This window comes from Mandrillus leucophaeus, unplaced genomic scaffold (assembly GCF_000951045.1).
Source record: "Mandrillus leucophaeus isolate KB7577 unplaced genomic scaffold, Mleu.le_1.0 Scaffold187, whole genome shotgun sequence".
NCBI classification, from domain to species: Eukaryota; Metazoa; Chordata; class Mammalia; order Primates; family Cercopithecidae; genus Mandrillus; species Mandrillus leucophaeus.
The window spans coordinates 1,811,877-1,829,460 of NW_012101887.1; the positions used below are offsets into that span (position 1 = coordinate 1,811,877).

At 35.4% G+C, this 17,584-nt stretch overlaps 1 protein-coding gene across 4 annotated transcripts in view; it reads right to left on the reverse strand.

Annotated features, from left to right (window-relative positions):
- Positions 1-5,286: 5,286 nt before the first annotated feature.
- The window catches only part of MEF2C (myocyte enhancer factor 2C), a 183,425-nt gene continuing 171,127 nt past the window's right edge, over positions 5,287-17,584 (reverse strand). For 2 of the 4 annotated variants that reach the window (XM_011978008.1, XM_011978007.1), the window contains exons 8-11: positions 17,229-17,252; positions 16,250-16,379; positions 15,525-15,660; positions 5,287-9,974 (exon numbers count right to left, since the gene is read on the reverse strand). In XM_011978008.1, the coding sequence (XP_011833398.1) occupies positions 9,653-9,974; positions 15,525-15,660; positions 16,250-16,379; positions 17,229-17,252 (612 nt within the window). In that variant the 3' untranslated portion in view covers positions 5,287-9,652. The remainder of the gene's footprint in view (positions 9,975-15,524; positions 15,661-16,249; positions 16,380-17,228; positions 17,253-17,584) is intronic. The other 2 variants (XM_011978009.1, XM_011978006.1) reach the window with 1 other exon arrangement.

The window sequence follows — 17,584 nt, forward strand, 5'->3', positions numbered from 1 at the left end:
CACTGGTTAGAAGACAAAAATCATTTTCTTCTGAGTTCTTTCGTAGTCATTAAACTCAAAGGACAAATATCATTACTGGTTGGGGTATTCAGGAGAGAGACGGAAGAAACTATTCTCTCTCTCTCATAGCTACAGAGTCTTGCTCTGTCCCCCAGGCTGGAGTTCAATAGTGTAATCATAGCTCACTATAACCTTTAATTCCTGGGCTCAGCCTCCAGAATAGCTATGACTACAGGTGTGCACCACCATGACAGGCTAATTTTTAAATTTTTTGTAGTGACACGGGTCACTACATGTTCAGGCTGGTCTTAAACTCCTGAGCTCAAGTGATCGACTCACCTCAGCCTCCCAAATGATTGGGATTACAAGGTATAAGCTACCACTCCTGGCCAGAAAGTATTATTCTTTATTTTTGGAAAAAAAAAGTTTATTTTAATTGACAAATAACAATTGTACATATTCATGAGGGAAAGCATTATTCTTTTATTGCCAGTAGAACTCTGAAGTAAAGAAAATGTTTTCGATTGGCTCAAATAATTTTTTTTCACATGCAAAGCACATAAACCAGGATAGTAAATGGAAAGAATGAAAAGATGGAAAATAGTGAAAAATATTATTTTCAGCCTCCCAAAACTTAATTGGAAATTTAGCTGATGAATTTGAAAGTACCAAAAAGTAACATAATCTCCATGCAATTTCAGCCGATTGTTATGGACACAGGACACAGGAGTTGGTAAGGATGACATGTTTTCTGTGTTCTAATACTATAGCTGGGTTGGTCGTAGGGGAGGAGGTTACAATGACAATGAGCAAGGAAGCAACAGAAATTCAGCAAAGATCTCTAGATTTATAGCCTTAATATTAGATGGCTGATAGGATAAACTGATTATTAACTAGGCAGAGTAAATTAAACCTTATGGGATGAATTCTAAATTCATATTTGTGATTTAATTATAGAAAACTGCTTGCTTGAGTAAAGCTCTTTGGCCATTAGTGTAGTCAATAGAGAAGCAAACTGCTAACCTTAAGGTTGTGGTCCTGTCATCCAGAACTGACAGCTGAAGCCGCCTGTGCCTGGAGAATCCTAGAGGCGAGTCTATCAGTCCTGAGGTTTGCTCAACACACTGGTGTTTTCTTTCCAAAGGCCGCTTCATTAGAGGAGAGTTCCCTATAAATCTATTCAGTGTGTGGCATTTGCTTTTTTGGGGAAGGCTTATTTTCAAACTAAAATCTTAAAAAAAAGAAGTAGCATATTATATAGTTCAAAAATAAAAACAATATTTAAAAGTATGTGTTGTTAAATCTTTCCTCTCATTCACCTCTTTCCCCAAACCCTTACCACTTTGGTAACTACTTTCTTCATATCTGGTTTTTTTTTTTTTTTTAAGTTTTTTATTTTTTTTAGATGGAGTCTCGCTCTGTCACCCAGGCTGGAGTGCAGTGGCACAATCTTGGCTCACTGCAACCTCCATCTCCTGGGTTCAAGCAATTCTCCTGCCTCAGCCTCTCGAGTAGCTCGGATTACAGGTGTGTTAGCACCCCAGCTAATTTTTTAATTTTTATTTCTAGTAGGATGGTGTTTCACCGTGTTAGCCAGGTTGGTCTCAAACTCCCGACCTCAGGTGATCCACCTGCGTCGGCCTCCCAAAGTGCTGGGATTACAGGTATGAGCCACTGTGCCCGGCTGTATTTTCATTTCTTTGTGTATTCTTCTAGGGTTTCTTTATGCAAATTTAAGAAAACTTATTGCTTTGGTCTCCTCCTTTTCTTACCTGAAAGGTACCATGCTCTATACACTGCTCTATTATTGCTTTTTACCTAATGATATGTTCTGGAGTTTTCCGTATCAGTACATAGAGGCTTTAGTTTGTTTTGTGTTTTCCAAAAAATGGTTACATACTATTCAATTGGGAGGATGTATCACAATTTACTTAAGCACTCTTGTAGGGATAGGCACCTTCCTTATACTTTAATGAAGACTATTACACATGTAAGCTTTTGCATACACATAGGTTTGCATTTCCAAACAGGGCTCTCTCCCTTGTAAAAATAAATGAGCATATCATATAGAATACTTCTGGAATAAATGTTTGAAGAAAGTAATTGTTTCTGTAACTATCACTTCTAGAAAAGTCTATGTTTTGATATATTTAGCATTAGTAGTGTGAAGCTTTAGGATGAATACCTGCACAGCTCGACTTTCTCTGTAAGTGGAGTATGTGCTTTGAGCATTAGCAATGTAGGGTCCTACCAAATTATCTTTTGAGAATGTGATATTCCTAAAGAAATAAAATAGCATACTGTGGTCATCATAGGAAAAATCAGAACTTTGTTGATTTCTTTTACCATCATTTTACGGAGTAGCATTGTGTTTACTTTGAGTAACTTGTGGGAGAGTGGGGCTCCCAATCTTTTCAGTGATTAGCACCTATTAAGTCTTAATGGAGCCTCAGCAACCCTCTGAGTTAGTGATAAACTCTGTGACTTAGAGAAAATCAGTGCTTAGAGGGAATAAATAAGTTTACAAATGTTACTTAGCTTGTGAGGGGCATAGTTGGTTTAATTATTAACCAAGACCTCTCAAAGAAAACTGCACTCTTGTCACAGTGTCATCAAGTAGGTTAAATAAGGTCATGTAGGTCAAGTCCATTGTAGGGAAGGGACTGTTAGTGTCATGCCCCCACTCACACACCAACTTCAGCATGTTTCCTCAGGTTGCCCCTACCATTGCAATCTCCCAGGCACTGGCTCTCCTTTGGTGGAACGTGCCAAGGGAACTAGCAAGGCCCCTACATTTCTGGCCCTGGAGTGTTTGAGCAAAGTGCTCTCCTAACTACTTTTTATTCCATGTAGAATTGTCCCACTAGTGTAGTTCATGTTTCCTCCCATTTCAGTCTGGCCTTTGTACTGAGTTGCCAGATTCAAAGGGTGAGCATCCTTTCTAGAAGTTGGCTACTAAAAATGGGTATATGAAGGCTGGAAGTTCTTCCTCCAGTCTGAAGCAATACAGACTGGGTAAGAGATGGAGCTGATGATTTGGCAGCCAAGGTTATCGTTAAGATCAGAAACTACTTTAAGACCAGAAACAGTGACCATTTCCCATGTTTTCCTAATTCTAACTCTTAACAAAAGTTCCCAGGAAGGAGGCTGTGCTTGGGACAGGAGAAATTAAAGAGCAGCCTCATTTTCGGTGAAGGAGATATTTGCTCTCAGGCAATACGGACAGTTGGAATCCAAGGGATATGCACAGTAGGGAAGCAAACTTGGCTTTCCTCCTTCATCACTGGATCTTGTTTAGAAGTCAATCTGCAAGGATAACACATAGGAAAGATGCCATAGAAATATGCAAACAAAATGGAAAAAGGGTTTTCTCAAATCACAAGATGAAAATTCAGATGCTGTGTTCTGAATAGGGTTCCCTTGCCAAATTCAGTATTTCTATTTAATCCAGACTTTCAAACATAATTGAAAGAAAAAAAAACCCCACACATCCAAATCAGGCCAGCATTTACTGATACCCTGAGTTTAAGTCTTTATTTACAACATTCTCATATTCTAACTCAACATACTGAAAACTGAAGTGACTACCTTCCTCACAAAGCAGTGACCTCTCAATTTCCAATTTGGACATTACTAGGATCCTAATCATTTAAGCCTAAAACTGTAAAGTTTAACAATTCCTTATCTATCACCATTCCTACCATTAATCTAACCATTTACTGAATTCTGACAATTTTCTCTCTCCTAAATCTTTCAATTAATTGCTTAAGCCTAATTCTTTTAAATTTGTGATTATACATACAATCAGAGGCAAACTAACTCTTCCAGTCTTGTCTCTCACTGCTCCCTACACACGGCTATACTTTACCTAAACAGAAAGGCCCACAATTCCTGCAAGTTTGTCTCTTGCTTTCCTATCTCTGTACCCTTTGTATCTACTATTTCTTCCTTGTGAAATGCCCTCATCCAGGGATGGTGTCATAATTCCAGGGCCCACTGCAAAATGAAAATGTGGAAGTCCTTGTTGAAAAAGCAAAACAAAAGGTTCCCTCTGTTAAAGGTACTAAAATATAAAACAGTTCGCTTTTTCCTGTGTATTTCCTCTGCTCAGGCACATGCTTTATTGTCCTATTGAACTTTACTTACAACATTCAAACTCAAACATAGAATTATTAAGGATAATTTTATTACCAGGATATTATCAGGATAATGATAGCAGAACACGAAATGAAACACAAGGTAGGGCCGTGTGTGACTGCAGGGATCACATGCCCACAAACAGCCTTGAACTCATCCCCTTCTGGGCCTTTCTCAATCCTGCCCACCTTCAAAATTAAGTGAAAGGCTTCCTCTGCTGAGTGGATGAGGAAGTGTCCAGGATCTGAGCCTCTGCTCTGCTCTGCCCCAGGATGGCCAGAGTGGCTCCCGCGTAGTACTTTGTAGACTTCCCTGAGAATGCCTTTTATCTCCTATTAGTTTATAAGTTTCCTAAGATAAAGGGCTACATCTTCATTCATCCTGGAATCACCACATGAGTTACATATAATAATTGCTTAATAAAAGTTTGCTGAAAATGAATACAAGAGAACAAAGCAAAAAGCACTGTTATTTTGAAGCCATAGGCAACATTTCCCCGAACTGCATTTGTTTCAGAGCAGATATCACTACTAATGCAAGAGTCCAAGTTCTCCAGCTGGCTAACTGGTGGTGTCTTGTTTTCCTTTTCAGTTTTTAATCTTTGTATTGATCTTTTTAAGGACATTCCCCTTTAGAGATTACTATTGAATGTTAATAATGAATACCTTTGATAGTCTCTAAAAATGTATGAATTCACTAATGTATTCAGATTTATAAGCCCATGTTTTCAACCTTTAGAAATTACTCTGATGAAGAAAAAGGAAGTGCTTTTGGAAACACTTCCTGCAGATTTTAGTTAAAAACTAACTTATTTTATGGTACTGTTTTTCACAGTAACTTGAAAAATTCTGTACATTTAAACAGGTTATCAGAGATCTTCAAGGAACTTCTTTGATAAAGAAGTTGAACCATTCAATAAGAACCTTAAACTTCCAACACTGGCTGAATTCTGTAATACCCTAAGAACTGTTACCCAATTCACACCCCTCCCACGCACACATATCCGTCTTTTCATGTAATAGTTTGAGTTGAAAACTGAGAAAGCTCATTTGTGCATGTGGCATAAGCTGCTTTTTAAAAAACCCAATAAAATTGAATAAATTTAAACAGCAAAACATTAATTTAAAAAAATGCACCACGGACACTGCATCACTAAGAAAGCCAGTAACTTTACTGAATTGTCTGCAAAATACAAATTATACCTTATTTCCAGCAGGAGAAACTTTTGAAAATTTCCCACTTTTATTCACTACAGACAGCTGAATTAAGTCCCTTGAGATACACAGATGTGGTTTAACTTAGTTATAACATCTTGTCATCTAGTGGCGACAAAGTCCAGCTTATGCCGCTGTGAGCCTCTATTTGAATATTTGTTGCAAATGCTTGTATGCCCTCATTTACAAGCGATTTTAATTACTCTCATTTAATGGAAACAAGTCCCCAGGAAAAGAAAAAGAAGAAAAATGATACAGCAAACCATCTGAAGCAATCCAAGTCCTACGCCTACAGTGACCCAGGTCTACTTTGCTTGAAGAGAACACTGGTACTGCATTCAAACCACAACAGAATCCGTCACTTAACTGACCTCTCTGAATTAAACTGAGGTATGAATCAATTTGAGGTATGAACAGGGAAGGCAAAATGCAATACCAGATTATGAAAATAACCAAAATGGAAAAATTTGATGTAGAAGATATGTGGCTTGGATTGCTCCACATCTTTGGTTAAAACATATTAAGAAAAGCCTTTAATTACATCTGTAGTCTGAAGCATTCTAACAGACACCAGTATTCCAGCAATCTTCAAAAGATCTGTAGTGGCAGGAAATTAACGCCATAAAAGTGACGACATCACGGCAGATGGCACAAACGAGAACAGATGAAGTATGCCATGCTTAGGCAACAGCCTTTATTGAGGGTTCAAGTGGCTTCTTCTTTAAAAAAAAAATGTTTTTTAAAGAAAGAACTACAAAGCATTTACTCTCTGGAAAAACAAACAACAAAATAAAGAGGGCAAAAAATGCTATCTCTAAGTTAAAAGATGGGCATGTAAGAAAAACAAATACATAAAAGTGTGTGAGGGCAGACATTCTTTTAAAAAGTGTCTTGGAATTTTGTTTCTTCATTCTCACTTTAGTTAACCTTTAAATGATCTGAGGATGACAGGTATTTTTATATTCATCATTACAAAATGCTAAATTCCACCTTTGGGAAAAAATAAGCCATTTTACTAAAAAACACAATTTTTAAAAAGGTTGAAATAAACAGCCTCCACGCAGCAATGCATACAATATACAGGTTGTGCAGCTTGTGTATATTGCATCACTGTTACCAGCATTCAAGCTTCATATTACTAAAAGTCTTTTAAAATAGGATTAGATATAACAATACTTGCAGCCGTGTAAAATGCCACTTATGGTTCTTTTACTTGCAATGAAGAATGTTGCCTAAAATGTTACTCTAGGACGGGTTATGTAAAATAATACTCCCTCAGGGCTCTGCCCTAAAGTCTGGAATACAAAGGATTTACTGTGATTAAAAACCATACTAGCTTTGCAAATACAATAAATGGTAAATTACAGATAAGGTATAAGGGTAAAGATAGACCAAGATTGTTTACAGAAAGTGACTCATCACAATCAAAATTGTGCTTCTTCTCATTAAATCATCTTTAAAAAATTCTCAGATTATCCCTTCGCTATCATGCCACCACTTTATAAGAATTCAGTAGTGGGAACAAGAGATGACTGGCATCCATTTTCAAGTGATTCTGTTCTCTTCATGTTCTTATAAAACTATTGTCAGAACTGCTATAAATAGCCAAGGCTTCTGCTGGTACTTTAGCTTACTTTATCTTCAACATTAAAAATTCACTTTTTCTTTGTTGCTGAGGCAAATTGCAGGTTAAAAAACTAATATGGCTATTTCTTCATATTTTCATATAATGACCCTTTCCCACCCACTGGTATCTACTGATATTGATATACTAAAGTATTTTGAAATGACAAAGAACATTTGTGACATGTTTGCATATTTTATACACATCAAGTTAGAAGGATGGGTTGTAAGGATGGGATCAAGTCTATGGTGAGGAAAATGATTTTCTTATTTTTTTCCCCTGTGCATGTGTGTGTATGAGTGTGTATTATTTTCAGGGATGTTTTTGTTTTTCCTCTGCATAAATGTTATTCTTTCATGTTCCATCCATGGATACCTTGAGTAGTGGGATATATATGAAATGGTTGATAGATTTTTTTTTTTTAGTATATAAAACATTAGTACAAGGCAGGCTAGCATCCTTTATGGATACAACCAAAGGTGCATTGTGGTCTAATTGTGGATTTCAGATCAAGTTAAGAAAAATATAGCCTAGTTAATAAGGTCTCTTGGCTTCTGCCACCCAGCGGCAGCCTTTTACAATGAGAAACACATAGCAACTATGCAAGTAAAAGAGAAAAAATGGATAAGAAATGTCCTACACATGATATAGCAGTGTTGATATTACTGCCTATATCTTCTTTGCTGTGTATGTCAATGCATATGATTGGAGATGAATCGACAGATCTTCACATTCCAAGAGAAGGAAAATCTTTCCTAGACTGAAATATCTTTTAAACAATATATATTGACTTTCTTATGGCACTCACTTATTAAAGGGTCTGAAAATTAATCCCTTATAGACGAATATTAGACAAGAGTCATTTTTTTAAATTAAAAAAAGGGACATAGAGAGGTTCTTTATGGGATTTCTTGAAATGGCTATTAAATCTCTTTATTGAAGAAAAAATAGATGACATACATGCTTTATGCAGAAGTGACATTTGGGGGTCCTGACACACCGGGATTGTTCAACAGTCCTATATTGCTGACAAGATTGTCAAGGGTCAGTTAAAATAATTAAAAACGGATGACAAAGCAACTATCCCTTTACCTGCTTCCTTCTTGTCTAGCACCCAGTCTTTCACATTTTTCTTCTGTGGGAATTTATAACTTATTCACCAAGTAAATTCCATATCACTTGTTTCTAGGGCCATATTTGCAGGACATGTGCCCCAACATAGCTTCTCTATTCTGGGCATATTTCTAAAAAGCGTATCAAATTCTAGGCTGAAAACCAACCAGATGATTTAGAATATGGGCAAGTTAGGATATGCACTTACTGAATTCCAAGATGCATGGTGAAATGGTGAGATCAGAAAGGGGCCCTGCATTTGATAAAAATGCAAAAAACAAAATAAAAATAGCATGAAAGAAACTAGTATATACAATGGATGTCAGTTGACCCAATAGATTGTTAATGTATTAAAAACAATTTAGGGTGTTGCAATGTGATATGTTCTAACCCCACAGGTTATCCTTTTGACAGCTGACCTTAAACTTATAAAATGTATGCAGAGTAAAAGAAAACAGAAAGAAAATAGTTACTCAAATGTGCAACTGCACAAATATACCCCCCTCCCGCTATTAAGATAACAAAACTTCTGCTATTACCATAATATTATATATATTAGAAAGCTATACACAAGCATGTTAATTTCACAGATTTTTTTAAAAGATTCTTAATATTTTATATAATTAGAAATACACATTTCAAAAACAAAACTTCTACAAAGAGAAAACAGTTATCTTGGTTAGCAAAGCATGGAGTTCTTCATGGCTTAGGGTAGTGCTTTCTATACAAAAAGTCCTTTTTGGTTTTTTACAGGACTGTTTAAAATATTAGCGAAGCTATCAAGGGGAAAAAAACACATTTTGGCTTAAGTAAACTACAAAAAGCCACAAATGCTTTGCAAACTCTGTCTTACCTTTTATATGAAAATAAGCAAAATGTAATGTACATATTTTTATATTTTTATTTAATAAGAGATGCAGACCCAGATTTATTTATTTAATTAAATACGTTAGCCCTCCAACTCCACATTTTTTTTTAAATAGGTATGGTCCTCTTTTAATGGTCTTTGATCCTTTTTAATGAGTGCCATACGCCAATGATATGCCTGCAGGTTTGTGAGCATTCTTGGTATGTCAGGTGACCTGGCGTGTTCCTAACATTTACCAATGGCCACCCATTACCGGGTCTGTCCAAGCATCTATACATTTTTCTATATGTTGCATAACAGCTGCTCTCTCTTTCAGTAAAGATCTGCCGCTTTTGGCAAATGTTTCCTTTTGTCTATTTACATGTAAATAACGTTGAACCTGCAACATGACACTATCTATTGTAACATACATTTTGCAAAGGAGCACAACAGTGAAAAGAAGTTAGCCTTAAAATCTATTTTGTACAAGTGTTCTGTTGTACAACTCAAGTGCTAAGCTTATCTCAGCATTTCTGTTTATCTTTATACTGTATCACTGAGGCAATTTAAAAGTACTTTTACAAAACAGAGTACCTGACTTTTTTTTTTCCACACACGGCACATATAATGCATATCGACCCCCCTTCCCCATTAAGGTATAGCACACACACACACTGCAAGAAAAAAAAAAAAAAAAACTAGTAAGTAATAATCTGATCATGTTGCCCATCCTTCAGAAAGTCGCATGCGCTTGACTGAGGGACTTTCCCTTTCGTCCGGCGAAGGTCTGGTGAGTCCAATGGGGGAGTGGAATTCGTTCCGGTGATCCTCTCGGTCGCTCCCGTCGTACGAACTGCTACAGCTGCTCAAGCTGTCAACAGGAGATCTCCCCGCCTCGTGGCGCGTGTGTTGTGGGTATCTCGAAGGGGTGGTGGTACGGTCTCTAGGAGGAGAAACAGGTTCTGACTTGATGTTGAGGCTTTGAGTAGAAGGCAGGGAGAGATTTGAACTCTGAGATAAATGAGTGCTAGTGCAAGCTCTGTAGGAGGAAAGGAAACCCAGTTACAGATGAAGGAGGCCTGGAGGCCCCAGGAACTCACAATTACATCAAACATCAGCTTAAAGACTCGCATAGACACCAGAGCATGCCCAGAGTGAAGAGAACGTGCTTGGAAGCACATAAGGGCATCGCCTTCTTAGGGCGATTTAGGATGCCTTTGTTGATTTGCCCGGTAGTAATTACAATATTTAACTGGTCCAGGCCTCATGAAATATATCTCTAGTCTCTGACAGGCTCCCTAAACATTCAGTTTACCATTTCAGAAAGGTTTAAGACACAATGGAAAAAGCATTTTCTGTGTTCGTGGACTCTATCCCTAGACTAGTTCCAAAAATTAAATTTCTAAGCCTTTAGATACAGTGTTTAGCTCTGGAATTAGACTTCCTTGATTTACTAATGCTTGTGTTTGAATATTAATTTTAAAAGCTTATTATCAATATAAATATTTGCCTCTAATTAATAAGCACATACAGATGGAGTTACATAGTCTTCAGAGAACGTGAAGGGAGTTCAAATTTTAAATGACTAGAACTCAAATGCTACACAATAACTATATCTGGTAAAAAGCATGGGAGGTGGAGAAAAGGGAAAAGGTGAGGGAAATTGAAAATTTTCTGCAGAAAGTTTAAATGTTGGTTTTAAAACACTTAGACTTTCTACTCCATTAAAACTGATAATTTGACTTTCTTCATCCTTTTGCAGTTAGGTGAGATGAAAATACTCTGTGTTCCACAATTACCTCAATTTTATTAATGCTAGTCACTCCCTGATGGAATTCTTAGGCTACCACTCCTCTTATGTATCATTGGTATTAGTCGATGAATCTGGTGTTGCCTAAGGAAAGCTTGTTGCGAAGAAGGATGTAGTGTGATTTACTGTGTTTATAATCCTTAATCCTCATATATTCCCAGAGAGAATAATTTTTCCTTCTTCCAAAATCTGGGAAAATTTAGAAACTTGGAATTCTAGAGGAAAAAAGCATTAAGCCCTTAAGTGTAGATGAGCAATCACAATGACTTTGATCAGGATAAACCATAGTGACATTGCTGGCATCAATTTTAAGATGCTTTTACTCTTCTTACACTGACTTCCACAGCTAGAGTCAGGATTACTTGACTATATTGTCAAGGGAGTACGGTACTCTCTTTTATTGAGGAAGAATCCAAGTGAAGAATTATCCATACAGACACACCCATTTTAAACAAAGGAAAGCGAGCCTACTTACTAATGTATGTAATTACGCTGCTTTCCAGTGGAGAGAACTAGTTGGCACTAACAATGTCATTATGAGCACTGAGAGAAAAAGTATATATTTCAGAAAAAAAGTGGAGTAACTTGGGGCTGGCTTTTTGGGAGATGTGATACAAACTCAAGATGTATAGTGATATAAAATTAGTCAGAAACGAGTTTATCTTTGAGTGATGTTTTGTACAAAAGCACCACCTACTGGCAAAGAATTACTTTCCTTCTATTAATAAACAGGTGAGCTAATGTAGAGAATAATATAAAGGAGAATTATTTGTTTCCTTAATAAGCGTTTCTTTCTCTACCTTTTATGATCTTATATAATCAAAGCAGTGTTAGCATTTACATAAAGAAACTACACTAAGTGTATATAATTTTCAAATACCTGTTTATATTTGGAGCTATTTATTTGTAGCTTATTATTTTATAGTCTTTATCAGTTTACTAATTTTCCAAAATTTTAATTAAATAAGCCTTGTTAAAATGGGGAAAGGGAACTCCTGTATTTCAAAAGGATCCATAATGGTAGACTATTTTATCTTGGTTCAAAGTTACTTAGTGATTCATTTTGATGTTAGAGGAAATCGTCTTTTGATTTCTGGAATAAAGAATTTTCCTGGCTCTAGGAAAGACTATATCACTAAAATTTAATTAAATGTTTCTGCTATGAATCACACAACTGTTTAATAATGAATATGAATTAGGAGCCTGAAAATAAAAAGTGATATATCAATAAATACTTTGGCTTGCCCTTTGACATATAGATTGTGTCTTCACAGGGAGGGTGACATAGAAAATTAGAAGAAAAAATTGGTGAGTTGGACAGTCTAACAGTTAATCTAGATAAGGTAAGGAAAAATAATATAACCAAAATTCTGTTTCTTTAACGCAGTTTTTGGAAGCTGCATTATTCACCTCTTTGCTTCATCTTCCTGTGTTAACTGGTCTGTATAGGTTTAGCTGCATATCTTTCCCATGAAAGATGTAACAATTACTGGTTATCCCTTTCTACAAACAGACTAGCTTAAATTTATCTTTTGGTGGAATTTCATTTGACACTGAAAACATACATGAAGCATTTTGAGTAATTCTGGGGACTAAATCCACAGTAATAAAATGCAAGTGATATCTTAGATTCAGCTTCATTATACTGTGACATAGGATACAAAATAGAATGGCTAGTATCTGTTAACAAAGAAGCATTTTCTTGAAGAGAAAAAAGCAGCATTAAAATAACTGCATATATGCTAGGTTCAGATATAAGCATGTTGGTCTACTTGTTCTTAAGAACAAAATATAGACACGAATAATTATAGACCTGGATAATTGTGAAATACTGCATATGTGTGGGTGGGTGATAAAGAGGTGGGTGGGGAGACAGAAGCCAGATATGCAAGTTACCCATATCAAGTCCTCTATGCAAATTTTCATCTATTACAGATGCTTTCGAATTGGGAAAACTCCTACCCTTTCCCATAATTGTTCAGAAATCAAACATGACTGGATAGTTTTATTCAAATTTTTTACTGCCTCCGCCTGGAAATTAGACTATCAAACTATATTTAACCTAACCTTTTATAAGTCATCTCTACTCGGAGTTCTCTCTCTCTCAGTATGTACTGAACACCCACATCGACAAAGATGACGTATGGAAATGCTTCCAGAAAACAGGTTGCCCTTTTTATAGGTGGTAGTTTAGAAAAACACTAAAACTTAGTGTTACTCTAAATCAAATATTAGTATTCAAAGGGCTTTCATTAACTCTTGATAGCAAGTTCCTCTGTCAGCCATCTCTCTCCCTATAGCAAATCAATTTGTGCTGTTTACTTAGCTTGGTTAGATAAAACCAGATACTAGGTTTTAAAAGTACAGCTTTGAAGACTTAAAGCTCCAAAGGACAAAATGAACTTTTTTCCATGGGCAAAATATGAAGAACTCTATTTATAGTTTTGCAATTTTGAGAAAGAATTGTGGTAACCATCTTGGGCTTTGGGATTATCTACTTTGGTGGTGCTGAAATATATTCCACTCTGCTATGAACATTGTCTCTAGCCAAAAGAATGTGAGCCCGCCACACAAATCTATGAGACAACTTTGGCCTGGAAAATGTATCAATTCTTTTTATATTGATTTACACTGTAAAGAATTAAGGACGCTCATGTAAATTACTTTACATAAGTATTGCAGCTTGGGATTTAAAAAAAAAAAACCTGTTTAACATTTTATCGTGTGAACATGAGGTAGTTCATGTGAAGGAACCTCCTTTCAAAAAGCTACTCTGTATGTGATTGTGAGAGGGAAAGAAAGTGTGTGTGAAGCAGAGAGAGAGGAGGGCCAACAGTGAAAGGACTGGAAGGGTCATTCCATTGATTTGAGGGGTAAGGGACGTGATTAAGTGCAACTAAAACTCACAGATAAAACTAAGAGTCAAATTAAGCACAACGAAATTCAGTGTTGAAAGGAACCGGGAGCTGAACAAAATGTTTCATCTTTGGCTGTTGTAATTCAGTTCCTTTCTAGTCTAGGGCTGTCCCTCCTTTCTCATTTACTGAAACCTCTATTAGAGGCAGCAGAGAATTAGATTCTTCCTTTGTAATAGAAAAGAGTTTTAAAATTGTAGTAGAGTTAAAATATGTAAATAAATATGTGTTTATACGTAAAAATGTAAATTATCAGGTACTATTGAAAACAAAAAAAGCCACATTCAGAGAAAATAATATGGCTTTTGATGTTGATAACTTTCAGGGAAATCTAGCCCTATAATGGATTAATTTTGTGAAAAAAATGGGAAATAAGCGGTTATGTTTATTTTTGACAAGAATCATGTTCAGTGGATTCCTTGCTAAGCCATAGCAGTAGATATTTTGTACAAAATATGTATACATGTACATATTTTTTAGTTGCCTGGATGGTATTATGCTTGGTGATAATTACCTGAAGAGGTTCCCACAATTAATGTCTACTTGAATAGCTAACATTCCAGAGAAAATTTAAGTGTCCTAAAAAGATAAAACTCTGTTGCTGATCAATACATAATGTATCTTCAAAGTTAACTATCTTTCAAGAGAGCTGAGCAACAGTGTCACGTGAATTTATCTTACTATTTAAATGAAAGGTTAGATTTTCAATGACAAAGATTAGTGGGTAGGATGAACATAAGCAAACAGTGTATGGGTGAATATTTCATAATCACAACACTAATATATGCTAAATCAGTATCATGTGAAAGCTAGTGGGTGGGGAGAGAGGGCACCAGCAGACATAAGAGACACAAAGTTGTGGTATACATCAGTGACTTTTATACTAATCAATGTTTTATTCTCACTATCTCCTTAGAAATACAGATATATAACTAGTTAACTAATACAGCTAATTGATTAATGATAACCAAATGGCTAAGCAGAAAAGTAAAAGTGGGCTAGGCATACAGAATATTTTTAAAATATAAAAGCTTGTTATCTTTAAATATTTTATATGCTCCTGGTATTTTCTTTTGAAGATTAATTGCAATTTTGGACTTATTAAATTGACAGTCAGGCTTTCAGTTTACGTTTTAAGCTTTTTAAAAAAATGATTTGTTTTATATGAAGTAGTGTGAATTGTGAATTCAGAGCTTTTTAAAGGTTTGAACGTTTCCACAGATAAATGACAGGAGTCATTTCTATGATAAAGACATATCTGAAAACTACCACAAGGGGGCAGAAAGATACATCCTACGACTACATAAAACAAAAATTATTTTTATACCCAAATTTAGGAAATTAGTATTATATGTACTAATTAGTATTATATACATCTATTTCATACAATATCTATAAGTATACAACTATACTATGAATACATTATAAATATATGAAGCTTGTATATCAAATGACTAGTTGTTCCTATGTGTATTAGGTTAACATTGGCATAAACTATATGGTTTATGTGAAAAAAGAAAGATTCTCAAATATCTAAGCTTATACTATAAATGCCTTCTTAAGTTCCAAATGAACTGTGTGAAAACTAAATAAAAATTCTATCACTGATAGAAGTGGAAACAAATGTAGCCTAAAGCAATAAGGAAACAATTTGCCTCATTATTACAGAGCTCGCTGTCCTCTTAAAAAACAGGTATACAAGATTTAAGCTACTTGAAAAGTATTGATTGGAAAATTACACTTGGATTTCAATAAAGTAGAATTTTACACCCTCTAATGGGATATTAAAGCACATATTTAGAGATCGCCATTTGTTTTTTAAAATGCATTCTAAAATTATACTATAAAAAATAATATTGCTTACCCCAATTGACTGAGGGCAGATGGTGGCATGTTATGTAGGTGTTGCTGTTGCCAGCCAGTTACTGAACCAAGGTGAAGAGCGCTGGCGGTGTTAAACCCAGACAGAGATGACAGGTCTGCACTACTCAGAGAGTACTCTAGATTAAAAGAATAAAACAATAAGGGGAAATATTAAATTCAGAAATTATCAAATGCTAAACGGAATAAACATTTTCAATTTCCAAAATATTCTATTAGGATTATCATCATTATATATATTTTTGATTTTGGGAGGAGGGGAGATAAAGCATCAGCGATAATTTTAATTTGAAAGGAATATACTATAAACCAAAAATAAGTATTCCATGAATGCTTTGAAGTAACATAGTCTACAATTCTAGTTTATTAGAACTACAATCTCGTATAAAGGTATGTACATATTTGATGATGTACAAATGTTAAACAATCCTGAGAAAGTGAGCTTTTTATTACATCAAAGAAATAGCTCAATTTTCTTGAAAGTGTGCTTCTATTTTGAACTCAGGTTGCGTAAATAAAACTTTCAGTCAGTTAAGAAAGAAAAACGTGGATATTCACTTTGTCTTAGTAAAGAATGGTAATGTTGCAGTGCTGTGGACAGCACAGGCCCTAAATAAAGCTTCCTAACAGAGTAAAAGATAACTTTTTCATCTTGCTTTTCAATAAAAAGTATTTAGTGTACTAATTGCACATGACAAAGCTACTCACCGGTACCATATGTTGTTGAAATGGCTGATGGATATCCTCCCATTCCTTGTCCTGGTAAAGTAGGAGTTGCTACAGAAACCACTGGGGTAGCCAATGACTGAGCCGACTGGGAGTTATTTATCCTTTGATTCTTTTAAAGTAAATAAAAAGACATTACTGATGGAATATTTTTAAAAGTTAAAAATATTAGATTTCAGTATTAGTTTTGCACATAAAGAGATAACTTGGTACAAATCTCATGAAATTAATCATTTAACATGTGTCTCTATGAACTCTGCCAACCCTATCATTTACAATCCTTCAAGAGACCAGCTGTTGCCATAGTAACCCATTACATCAGTATCTCCTAGGCAACAGAACTAGTAACAAGTACCATAGCTTTATTATGGGTAAAAACAGACTATGTTGAAAACTGATGAAATATGTATACTGTACTTCCATTGTTTCAGTTTTTATTCAAATGCAAATTTTTTAAAAATTAAAATCAACCATGGTAGTTTTTATGTTCAGTTCTACATACAGCAGAGAGCAAATGAGTAGGGGCTCATGTTATATTCCGACCAGCAGGTGGTGCTCTGACCACTTTGTTCAGATTCTTCTAAAACTTCCCTCAAACTAGATGGCAAAGCAGCTAATGCGAATATTTAACTCATTACAGTAAAGAGATAAAAGATTCCCCATATAAACTTAAAATCATGAGACTTTAATTCCCAGAAGAAGAAATATTTTAGTTTTATATAATGAAAGAATATTTTTGTTTGAATTTTACTGTAAATTGTCCTAAAATATTGAAACAGAAAAAAAATAACCTGACATTCTTTCCACCTGTGAGTGATGCCAGAAATTAATGGTATTTAAACATAATCAATGTTGACATACTGTGGTAACTTCCAATATCTTTCAATTTTATCAAAGCTACCACCTCTTCCTAAAAGTAGCTTTGCACATGCCATTTGAGGGAAGCGCTCTCACCACTTACCAAAAGCAGGTCGACATCCTCAGACTGAGAGCATGCGGAAGGAGTTTTATTAATTAGTGTCCATAAATATTTATAATTGGGCAAAATCTTTTCAACAAAAGGAAAAGCATCTTCCGATAGACACAACAGTTTAAACAGTTTTAAAACCCAGACTCCAAAGATAACTCCTTACAAAGACATTCTTTGTTTCCCTTAATGAGCTGTTTGTCTCAAATGTGAAGACAAATCTACCCGGTTTTCAGCCCAGGTCAGTGTCTCAATGTTCATTATTTCATCACTCCATTTTGACGGCAAAAAAAAAAAAGACTGTGCTTTGAAACCTCACTTGCTGGAGGAAGGGGAGCTACACCTGGCTG